General features: G+C 42.4%; 1 protein-coding gene across 4 annotated transcripts in view; it reads right to left on the reverse strand.

Moving 5' to 3' along the window:
- Positions 1-12,706, reverse strand: part of RNF17 (ring finger protein 17) — a 238,012-nt gene that overhangs the window by 156,547 nt on the left and 68,759 nt on the right. For 3 of the 4 annotated variants that reach the window (XM_042855142.2, XM_008169321.4, XM_065581449.1), the window contains exons 13-15: positions 12,387-12,676; positions 7,189-7,269; positions 5,094-5,255 (exon numbers count right to left, since the gene is read on the reverse strand). In XM_042855142.2, the coding sequence (XP_042711076.2) occupies positions 5,094-5,255; positions 7,189-7,269; positions 12,387-12,676 (533 nt within the window). The remainder of the gene's footprint in view (positions 1-5,093; positions 5,256-7,188; positions 7,270-12,386; positions 12,677-12,706) is intronic. The other variant, XM_042855146.2, reaches the window with a different exon arrangement.

Genomic DNA, 12,706 nt, shown 5'->3' on the forward strand with positions numbered 1-12,706 from the left:
AAACACTACAATTTTAAACCAACTAAATCCATGACTTAAATATCTTAGTTTAGAAGCAATTGTCATTACATTTTAGTATATTCCTCCATGGTTTACATTTTACCATATAGCTAGTTCAGGCCTTATCAGTGCTGAGCAGAGTGGAAGAATTACTTTTCATGTCTTGCTTACAACACTCCTGCTAATATATCTCAGAGGAATATTCCCTTTTTTTCAGCCATAGTATTTAATCATTGGTTCATTTAATCCGGGATCCACTATAACCATCAGATCCTTTTCTGCAGTGATTGCTTAGAAAGCAGTCTTTCCCATTTTGTATTTCTAGTTTCCCTTTTATATCTATCAGGGATCATAACAAAACATGGAAAATTGAGGTTACTTATCTATAACTGGAGGTTCTTCAAGATGTGTCGTCCATTCTCTGTATTCCATGCATGGATACACGTGTTCCCTGTGCCTGAGATAGGAAATTTGTAGCAAGCAGTATCCACTAGTCTGTGCCTGCACAGTTTTTTGCGCATGGGGATAACAGAGTACAACGGGCAGTGTGGACTAACATCTCTCCTGTAACATCCAGGTAGAGAAACACCTCCACTTAGCTAGGTAGCATTTTCTGGTGGAGACATTTCTGCTGTGGTTGAGAATACTTTGAACAGCCTCTCAACATGAGTGCTCCAGGTCTGAGTTCTATCCAAATACCAGGCTGTAAGATGAAGGGGGTCTAGGTTGGAATGTCTGATTTTGCAGTTAACTCAGGAGAACGTCTCTGGGAAGGAGAACAGACTGACATTTAGAGGGGGTCCAGAAATCAGAACTGTTTGGGTCAATTGGGTGTAATGAGAATGACCTGGGCCCTGTCCTGATGAAACTGGGAATGGGAGGAAAGGCATACCTCACATGGTCCATCCAGGGAAGCAGAAGGGCATCGTCACTGGAGCCCTGACCTAATGATGCTCTGGAGCAGTACAGATTTAACTTCTTGTTTGTCTCTGAGGCAAAGAGATCCCAAGATGGCTTTCCCCACTGAGCCAAGATGTCGTTCAGAGAGAGATGTATATCTTTCACTTGTAGTCTCTGGAGAACTACCTGCTAAGACTGCCCGCTAGAGAGTTCTGCCCACCTGTTAGGTATGTTGCTGAGAGCATGATGTGGTTTCTGAAGCAAGAATTCCATAAAATTGACTGCCTCTATATAGAGGGGAAGATGAACTCGATTCTGCAGCCACAGTGGATTATTTCTAGTACCCACTTGTCTGCTATTGCCCTTCAATAGTGGGCGAAGTGGACATCAAAAGTCTGGGGGCAGTAGGAGACAGCATCAATAGAGGTAAGGTGCTTTGAGAGTCCCATCAAAAGAAAGCCCTGGATGGGGAGAGGGATGGGCAGCGGCGGATGAGGTAGAGGAAGTCACATACCTTAGTCTTTGTATCCGCTGGCACTTGCATTGCAGTTCATAAGAGCACTAGTGGTAAAACAGCTGAGGGAGAGATATGGGCCTATACACCTACTTGTGATGATTTCTCTTTGGGGCTGGTTGTCCTGAAGTCCTTAAGCAAGTGTAGCAACCTGTCAATCTTTTCATTGAACTGACTGAACTCGTTCACAGACAGATCCTCAATGGTATTTTGTATCATTCTGGGGAACCCTGCAGCACGAAGCTAGGACTCTTTCATCATGATGAAAGCTTGGCAATAGTGCTAGATGCAGTGTCAGCTGTGTCCACCACTGCTTGGAGTGGAGTGTTAGCCCCCAATTTGCCTTCATTGACGAGGGCTGGGAATTGAGCCCAGCCCTCCTGGGAAAGTTTATCTCTGAATTCCACAAATTTGGAATGGTTTGTGAAACTGAATTTTGCTAAAGATCTGGTAGTTAGCAAATTGAAATTGGAAACTAGCTGAAAAATATACCTTCCTCCCCATAAGGTCAAGGCATTTGGTGCCCCTGTCAGATGGAGTTATTTTAGGGTATTGAAACCTGAATTGTTCTGCGGCTGCCCACACCACCAGGAAGTTGGGTCCTGGGTGGATAAAAATTTAAATCTGACCTTTTAGACAGTACGAAATAAAATTTTTCAGCTGTTTAAGGGTACGGGCATGGGAAATAGGGATACACCACACTGTCCTGGTAGGCTCCAAAATGGCATTCTTAATTGGAAGGGCCACCCCACTGGGTCCAGAAGATTGCAAGATGTCCAGTGATGGGTATCCTGGACCTCCTCTACTGGAATCTGGAGCGAAGACGTCACTCTCTCCAGATGCTCCTGATAACGCCTGTGGTCATCAGACAGGGAAGGTGAAGAAGGAGCAACTGCCTCATCTGGTAAGGAGAATGAGACAGCAGTTAGGACTATCAGATCCAGATCAACTCCTCCTTCTGCCCCATATTCTGACAAAACCAGCTGCTGGCTAGGAGATAGCAGGTATAGTTTGTGTATAAATGTGGGGTGCTTAGTATAGGGATCCCAAGAATGCCAGTAACACCAGCAGAAAGAGTCAACCAGTCAGGGGGACCCCAAGGCACTGGGTACATGGATACTTATATTTGGGTAGATAGAACCCAGGTCTTCTATACTTCTAGAGCAGTGGTGGGCAGCACGCGGACCATCAGGGTAATCTGCTGGCAGGCCACCAGACAATTTGTTTACATTTGCATGGCTGCCCGCAGCTCCCAGTGGCTGCAGTTTGCCGTTCCAGGCCAATGGAAGCTTCAGGAAGTGGCGCAGGCCGGAGGGACATGCTGGCTGCCACTTCCCACAGCTCCCATTGGCTGGGAATGGCGAACCGTGGCCACTGGGAGCTGCACGCAGCCATGCAAATGTAAACAAACGATCCGCGTGCGGCCCACGGGTTGCCTACCACTGTTCTAGAGTCTGTCTGGACTAACTCACATACATTGAGACAATGGTTTGTCTGGAACTTCCAACTCAGCCAACGAGAAGGCAGGTTCTTGCTCAAATGCAGAGCCATCGGTACTGGCAGATGGATGCTCCTGATCACAGAAGGTATAGGGGAAAAGTCATGTCCTCTTCCGGCAGATTCATCCTCCAGTGTCTGGATATCTCTGAATAAGGATGGACTTGAAAGAAGTAAGAATTGAAGACAGGGATATGTGAAGATGTCTTTTGGGGAGATGAAGGTTTTGGACCTTCCCAGAGCACAGGTGTGTTCCTCTAGTTGGGACTGTTGGATCTAATGGTCCCTTCCAGGAGCCATCCAGTACTGATGCAGTGTCAAGCCTGGACTTCTTAGACTGTGCTGGTAGGTTCTGATTCTTTGTTTTACGCATCGGCACCAGAGTCAGTACTTGTGGAGCCGTACATCTTTGAACCATGCTCTCATGTTGATGAGATTTAAGCGAGACTAAATTCTTAGGACCTGCATGCAAAGACTCACCCAACTTGGGTGGAGTCTGGGAGGAATCCTTTCTTTTGGAAGCAGATTTTGAAGACCACAACGACACCATCTATCCATGTGTTTGTGAGAGTGCCCTTTGCTCTTATGAGAAGCCCTGGGAAGCAGTTCTTTGGGCTTAACAATCGAAACCTCGACTCCTGAGTTCCTGTTTGGATGGGAGCCATCGACTGAGTCCAGTATACGGGGGGCTCTCCCCAGCTCGAATCTGACTGTGGTCTCATGGCCCTCCCTATGAGATGCTTCTTTAGTTGAAGCTCTTATCCCTCATGTGTTCAGGGAGGAAAGAGTGACAGATGCTACACTTAGCAGATTTGTGAGCCTTGCTGAGGCAGTAAAAGCAGCATTGGTGTTTGTCGCTCACTGAGAAGGAGTGGGGCCAGGTATATACAATTCTTAAACCCTGGGTATAGTCCTTGTCCACAGGGAAAATTCCCTTAGATGGGGGGAATTAGACTATCCGAACTATATCAAAGACTAAAATAATACCATACTAAGAACTATTTACATTTTATTAACAGGTTTGCTAAAAGAAGCATGAAGGTATCTATGAACACAGAAGATTCTGATTCAGGCCATGTGGCAGTAATAAGGTGCCCTCGGTTAGCACCACGAAGAAAAAAACCTGTGCAGACATGGACCAATGGACACACCTTGTTACAAATCTCCAATCTCAGGAGCATGGAGCGCATGTGTACCCATGTGTGGAATACACATAGAGACCATCACTTGAAAAAGAATCTGAATTAGGTTGCAAACAAGTTTCTTTTTACAAAGTTAAAGTCCAGATAAAACCCAACAACTATATTGTTTCCTTTATAAAAATTCTACAGCTTTAAAAACCCAAACTTTAGAATGTCTGGATATTAGCAGTTAAGAGATCCAATATGTTCTTCACTGCCACATAATCCTTCACTCGGTAATTGAACCAGACTTCACATCAGCCATCAAACTTAACTTTGTTTTTGCAAATTTTAGGAAGCAAAATACTGAATTGCTAGATTATAAAATCCCAGTTACTCGTCAATTTTATTATCTATTCTGGTTCTTATACTGCTCTAATCACCATTCAATAAAAGAACTCTCCTGAAGTGCATTAAGTGATGTGGTCAACATCTATCACATGTGGACAAGGTATATATCTAGTAATAGGTTATTTTGACTGCTGCAACAGTTCCAGACTCAGGTAACCATAAGAAAGGAAGATTGCTCCCATGAGAGTACACGTTGGTTTATACACTAAAATGAATGAATCAGGCCCAATCTATTTTCAGTCAATATATTACAAAATAAAGTCACACCAGTTAATGGCTATATTCAGATGCTAAATCAATAGCCAGTGACCTAAAAGTGTCAGGATTTTCAGGTGTGCAAAGCACGCAACTCCTGCTCAAGTCAAGAGAAGTGTGGGTGCTCCGGACCTTCTGAAGATCAGGCCACTATCATTTAGGTGACTTAATATATATCTGAGTGCTTAACTTTATATAACAGGTGAAAAATGTGTTCTGTTTCTCTCACAGCTCAATAGTGACTCTCCAGAGGAACACTCACTCCAGAATGTTACAAGATATTTTACTAGCTGAACATATTCTACTAATAGAGACTAAAAACTGTAAAACTGTAAACAGATATTGTAATATGGAATTGCAAATTAACTAAAGTATTTGAAAATTATTTGAGTTACCTAGTTCCAAAATGTCTGAAGGACTAAGGTATGAACTCTTACTACTACAAAAGTGATTCATCTTTTTTTCCAAAAAAATTGCTGTTTTCCTCTGTGAATATCTCCGAATATAGAAATGGCATGGGTTTATTACGTGGCTGACAAAAACTAATTCTGGAGAACCTGTGTAGAACAGTTCAGAAAACAGTACACATGAAACATCTATTGATATCCCACTGATGCACATAAAACATCCACACCTAGGCAAATTTTATTGTTGCATTGCATACTGATCAGGCACAATGACACTTTTCAACAGTACAAGTTTTTAAAGTTATCAGCAGATAGTATGAAAGAGTGGTAAGCTAACTACTATGATCACCCCCTTGATGATGTGCTCTTCTAAACAGTGCTCTGAAGAAACATATCTGAGTTAGTCATGAAGACAAACTACATACGTCTATAAACAGGGTTTGAAAGACTTACCTGACATCTATTAGCCTGAGGACTAAACCTACTACAAAGAGTGAAAAATAATTGTTTCACCATGTCACTTCTATAAAATAGTTGTAGTATTCTATAGAATATTTAATTGTAATAGACTGTCAAAAATGTTTTAATATGTTTATTATAACTTATTACTGTTTCTCTTGCCTTTGTTATATCTTGTTTTCCCTCTTGGATCATAGTACGTCTTTTCCTGTCATTTTCTGTGTGTTTCCTCTTTTCACCCCTCTTTCACACTTGGATTCCATTTATCTTTTTTTCCCTACACTGTTCTCTACTTTTCCCCCTATATTTTCTCTTTCTAGGATTTATTACTAGTACTGTGCTAACATGTACAGGCTCCAATCACGAATCAGGGCTCCGCTGTGCTAGGTGCTGTATAAACACATAAAAAGGTCCCTGCACCAAAGAATTTACAATCTAAATTACTTCTTTCCTCAAAATCTCTGTCATACCAATTCACACTCATCCACTCACATCTGCTTGCTCAAACTGAGCTAGATACCCGATTTTAAATCAGAGATAGATACTCGCTTTACAAAAAATTCAAACAGAGGCCTGAACTAAGAAGAGGGGCCCTCATTGTTCAAGGGCAACACTGACACAGGGAGCCAAATACCCTACAAGCTACTGAGAAAGTGGAGAGCACTGGAATCTCTAGCAGTGTGATACCCTTGGACATTTTCTGTAGCTTCCATTTATTCTAATAATTCTAATGCCTTCCTTTACTGCTGCTCTAGCTTTGGAAACAGCAGCTTAGTGAAGATGATCTGATTCTTGTTACTGTTGCCTACAAATTTCGCATTAGCAGGGGAAACCAAAACAACTCTGGTCCACTTTCACTCTGCTGCAGCTTGAGAAAGCTATAAACAACATCCAAAGCACTGGAAATATACACAAAGTTAGAAAAAGAGCACTATATTGGTTTACACACCATTCGCTTTTGAAAAATCAACTTACCCTAGGTGATTAGGAAGGTTGACAGCATTTAAAAAGGTTAAACATGTCATACTCTGCTTATAAATGATTATGCTTAAGTATAGTCCTTTTCATAGGCGCTAGAGCCAGCCGGACGGATACCACTAAGGGAAAAATCTCTGGCAACGGTGAACGCAGTATGCACACATCTAACGTAGAATAGACACGAGCAAGCACTCGAAGAACCACAATTTAAGTAAACCAAGACAGCAGTGACTTGTTTGTGCAACCGGTTAGAAAGTGATTTGCCTTTTAAGTACATTGTTAATGTATAAAATATTATTCTGTACACAAACTACACACAAATTTTTAGTCTAAAAGATTGTGAACTAGAATGGACAAGGATTCTTACATTGGGAAAAGAACAGCGGTCCTGATCATCCTCTTCTCTCAATGGGTTGAAATAGATTGCTTGCTTAAAACCCTGAAAAATCATTATTCAGACTTCAGAGAATGAGATTTTTGGACTACGAAATAAAGACCACCACCCCTAAAAATCACAATCTCATTTTTCCAACATTAGGATCTTTGTCCATTCCAGTTTATCAACAAACATCAAGAATACTGATTAAATATGACATATACTTTAAAGAATATCAAGGAAACTGTTTACCAGAGGAGAGACACTTACCTGCGCTTTGTCCAAAAGGTATAACCTTTTTCTGGGAAAGATTTTTCTTATGTGTATCTTTAAGATATTCTGTGGAATGTGCTTTTAAAAAAAAGAGTTTAATATAATTAGATATAACTGATGGAAATAGTGGAATAATTACTAGCTAAGAATGCACTAGTCTGAATGTGCAAGGATACTGTATAACACCACAGGATCAGTAGGACTGGTTACAGAAACTGTTTTTGTCAAAGCTGATATATTTGTTGAAGATGTTATTTTAGACATCTGAATTCATTATGAAGTTTATACCACTTAGGTTTGGTATCATACATCCATGTTCTGGAGTCATACAGTTATCAGATATAACCACCACCATCCCCATGTGGTACATTATTGCTCACATAATTATTCTCAGACTAAGCTATTTGGGCACAAGACACTTTGCTGCTGGGTCCACGAGACTGCAATTGGATTCTAAAGACATGGCAAAAGCATCTCTCGGTAAAGTGTACTTACCAACATCTTCCACCATCAAATTATTTCATAAATAAAGACATATGTAATTGTTTAGTGGTGACAATTACTCTGATGTATGGAGTAAACAGTACACTAACTCTGACCTTAGGAAAACAAGCAGTTGTGAGTTAAAAGGCTTGAGCACCCAATCAAAGGAAGGGATTGCAATCCCCTTCCCAAAAGGGCTTGTAAATAAAATGGGTGCAATCAGTGTGAGCACAGGAACAGCGAAAATATTTACAGGGTTCAAAGGTTAATTATGTTGTGGTAATAGCTTAAGTGAAATATGCTGCAGGATATCCAACAGTTATAAGAAAAATCAAAGAAAAATCAACGACCATCTTTTCCATATCTTCCTGTTCAGCTTTAGAATAAGAAAACTTGAGAGAAGGCAAGAGGAAGAATAAGAATCTGAAAATAACTAGACAGCTTCAGGAATTGTGCCAAAGTAGGAAAATCTGTCCTACACATCTTAGTACAGAACAGTTAACAGAAACCTGGAACCAGCAGCAAGAGGCTTTCAACAAGCCAACATATGGTTCACATAGGAAGAGATTGTTAGCTACTTGTTGTTCTTCGAGATTTGGGTGCAGACACGTATGCCACTCAGGTGTGTATGTGGGTCCAATGCAGCAAAGAACTTTGCCTTCCAAGACCAGTAAGGATGGTGCTCACACCCTCTGGCCCATATCCCTTCCACATGACAATTTAAGAGCAGCAACACCCGATTCCCCTCAGTTCCTTCTCATTGAAGGTCAATATTTGAGACTCTGATGGAGAGGGGATGGAAGGCCATGGAATAACAAGTCTGCAGCCACATCTCAAAAGAACAGTTACAGTACAGGTAGGTAACTTTTTTCTTTGACAGGTTTCAGAGTGGTAGCCGTGTTAGTCTGTATCAGCAAAAACAACGAGGAGTCCTTGTGGCACCTTAGAGGCTAACAAATTTATTTGGGCATAAGCTTTTTTGGGCTAAAACCCACTTCAACAGATGCATGGAGTGAAAAATACAGTAAGCAGGTATATATATACACAGCACATGAAAAGATGGGAGTTGCCTTACCAAGTAGGGGGTCAGTGCTAATGAGGCCAATTCAATTAGGGTAGATGTGGCCCATTCCCAACAGATGACAAGAAGGGGTAAATATCAGAGGGAAAATTACTGACCCCCCCCCCACTTGGTAAGGCAACTTCCATCTTTTCATGTGCTATGTGTATATATATATATACACACACACACACACTGTATTTTTCACTCCATGCATCTGATGAAGTGGGTTTTAGCCCCCAAAAGATTATACCCAAATAAATTTGTTAGTCTCAAGTGCCACAAAGACTCCTCGTTGTTTTTCTTTGACTGGTTGCAAAGGTGTATTCTACTCAGGTGACTCACAAGCCATAGGAGGTAGGGTTTGGAATCTACTTAAAGAACGACTGCAGAACCACCTTCCCTTCCCATAGTTTGCATCTGATCTAGACTCAGCCATAATAGCATAGTACTTAGTGGAAGTATAAAGAGAAGACCATGTAGCAACCCTGCAAATATCCAATATTGAAACATCACTGAGGAACGTGATCAACATTGCTTGGGTTCTCGTCAAATGATCCCGAAGCCTCTGTGGAGGAGTGATATGAGCTAATCTATGAACGACATAATGCAGACAGTTATCCAACTGGAAATAGTGTATGACAGACTGCCCGACCCTCCAGGCAATCTGCACAGGAAACAAAAAGTCAATGTGATGAAACACAATGGTTCAGAAACTTGAGTATTTGAAGTACTTGTTGAGACTGCAGAGATCAAGGATAGATCTCACCGCATCCTAGGACTTGGGGGTTCAGGAAATACCAGGAGTAGGAGTAGAATCCCTTCCCCTGATTCTGCAGGGGAACCTCCTCTATAGCTGCCAAAGCACACAGAGTGTGAACCTACTGAAGGAGCGGTACCTCATGAAAGGAATCCCTGAAAAGGGACAGGGTAGGAAGGTGGGATGGGGGAAAATGGACAGAAATTGGATGGCTTAACCCGCTCCCACAGTGCTTAGCACCAATTTGTCCACGGTTATTGTTTCCCAAGCACTGAGAAGCAAGGCAAGCCCATCTCCAAACTCTGGAGATGGAGTCAGGAACTCCATGACTGGAATGCTGCTCTCAATACACAAGTCAAAATGACTGCATGCTCGAAGCTGGCAGAGGACGGGCTGGCTGGTTAATAATGGACTGAGAAGGCCCCCTCCTCTGTGACTTATTTCCTTTCCTGTAGACGTCTTGCTGCCTAGCGCAGCAGGATAATTGCTGGAAGCATCACTGCAGGCAGTATTGCTGCTTTTGTTGACGACCTCCATAATGACATCTCTTTATGGCTGGGGAATAAACTCCCAGTGAACGCAATCTACCATGGGAGTCCTTAAAAGAATGTAGTATTTTCTCAGGTTTTCCCAGAAAATAAAACCCATCCATCCAAAGGTAAATCCTTTATGCTCTGTTGAACCTCAGGGGTTATGCCGAAGTTCTGCTGCCACAAGGCTGCAGTTACTTTTCCCAGTATTGTGACATCAATTGCATCTGCCATGCCGAGTGCTGACTGCAACAATGTCTTGGCTACTAGATGGCCTTCCACTAGAACACCCTTAAACTCTTCCCTGGAGGATTCTGACAAGTTGTCAGTAAATCTGGACATAGCTTCCCATTTAAAGTGATATTTAGATAACAGTGCCTGCTGATTCACAATGCGTATTTGTAAACAAGGTTGAGTAATTTTTTTCTCCCCATCAAATCTAGCCTCGTATACTCTGTCCTTAAGCATGGACTTTTATCTCCCCTGCCATAATCTGACATTTCTAACACCATACCTAGAGAATTAGAGATTGGATGTATGTAGAGGCACTCGAAACCCTGCACAGAGACATAATACTGTCTATTAGTACACTTTGCTGTGGATGGTTAAGAAGCTGGCGTATGCCACTAAGTTTTTGTAAGTTTCAAAATCACTTCTTTTATAGGGACAGCTACTCTCACTGGGGCTGACAGCTGGAGGATGTCCACCAATGTATGGGTATTCTCCTGAACAAACTCAGCCTGAACGTCCAAGGCTGTAGCCATCCATCTCAGGAGATCCTGATAAGACTTAAAATTCTTAAGCACAGGAGAAGAAAAATCTGGCACCACAGAATCATCCAGTGAGGAGGAAGAGGAAGGGAGCAGGGCCAATGGAGCCTCTTGCGGGAACACTTGCCCCTGCAAGCACAGTTCAGGCTGAACTATTTCAGAGAGCGCAACCCCAGTCTCTTTCTGCAACGTAGGTGGCTCAAAAGGGGACACTACAGACAGGATTGGAGACTTTGCCTTGGACTGAGGACCAGGACCTTGCCTATCAAAGAATGTCCCAAGGATTCCAAGGAGACCACAGAAAACAAGGTTAGGGCAATTGTGGTCAGTACACACTCCTACGCCTACTGCAGGAGTGGTGCCAATCTTGGTACCAATGGCGATCCACAGGAGTGCTCAAAAGCAATGATGAGGGAGAAAATGTCTTCAACCTCACCGAACCCTGGATGTCATCCGATGGCAACGCAGAAGCCAACCCACCAGAGAGTGGTTAGATGGCCTAGCTCTATCTTGTGTGCTCGAGTAATCACGGTACCAGTCTGCACTCCTCTTAGAAAAAGAGGAGGACTCTCTCAGAGCCATGGAATAGCTCTGGTCCATCTTCTGAGACCTTTTCCTCAGAGGACCAAAAGAAGACTAATCCCTCTTCTTCCTAAGAGAGAAATTCAACTTTGGGCCTCGAACAACATTTCATGCCAGCTCAGAAGGTCTCTCTGGGACCAGATGATCTGTGGAGGTCCCCGGTGCTGAACCAGGTCTCGTGGCATGCTCCATAAGGTGCAATTCTCTTGCCACCTGCGTTCTTTTTTTGAACAACTTACAGACAGAGAACCTTTCCTTAATATGCCCCTCCCCCATGCACAAGAAGTTCCAAATATGGGGGTCACTATTAGAGATAGGCACCCCACATAACAGGCAGTGTTTAAAACCTGGTGAAAGCATCCCAATCTACTTAACTACTAACTAAACCTAAAGGTACTACTAGAACTAACTGCTTACTAACTATATACAGCAAAATCCCAGAACACCATCACACAGAAAGCATGCAGTGAAATACCACGCAGAAAACTCCGACTCAAGCCATGGGCACTGAAAAGGAACTGAGGGGTGTTGGGGATGGTACTGCCCTTAAATAACCATGGGAGGAGCTATGGACCAGAGGACTCGAGCGCCACCCCTACAAATACGGTGAGGCAAAGTTCCCTGGCTTCAATGCACAGAGCATGTGCACACTTAAGTGGAATACACATCTGCAATCAATCACCTGAGAGACTTAAATCGGTTACTGGTTAAAGCGAGACACTGGCCTGTATGAAGGCCCAGAATAAACCTGGGGGAAAAGGCCAGGAGGACGAATCTCCAAAAACCAATGACCCAGACTCTAAAAGGAGATGACTCAAGTGGTCAATGGAAACTATCAAGACCAGGAACCCATACTGATCAGAACCTTGAATGGAAAAATTTCAGCTACAGAAAAAGCAACAACAAAATATGAAGCAAACGGAGTGCTAAAAGGGCTAGTCTTGATAAACACACTAATTTAAAAGATATTAGAGTCATATGTTCAAATTAACAAATATTAAGCAACTCACTTTCCTGGTCATCTTCCATGATTTCTTCAATTATGACATCAGGACCAGACATCGTTTGGGGTAAAGTCAGAATACTTTTTTGAGAGGGTGTTGTAATTAATTGGTAAAGCTGGACATTTTTCACTTCTGTATGCACATCAAGTTCTTGCTGTATAAGAGTCTCTGCTTCATTACCTCTGACAAGTGTTGTAAATTTATTCTCTTCTACCGACAAATAAGTGTCACAGTTTGATACTTCTCCCTGATTACTGACCATGAGAATGCTTTGTCCATCATCTCCAGGGCAACATCTATTTGGAGAAATATATTAACTTATTCAG

Source organism: Chrysemys picta, chromosome 1 (assembly GCF_011386835.1).
Source record: "Chrysemys picta bellii isolate R12L10 chromosome 1, ASM1138683v2, whole genome shotgun sequence".
In the NCBI taxonomy this organism is placed as follows: domain Eukaryota; kingdom Metazoa; phylum Chordata; order Testudines; family Emydidae; genus Chrysemys; species Chrysemys picta.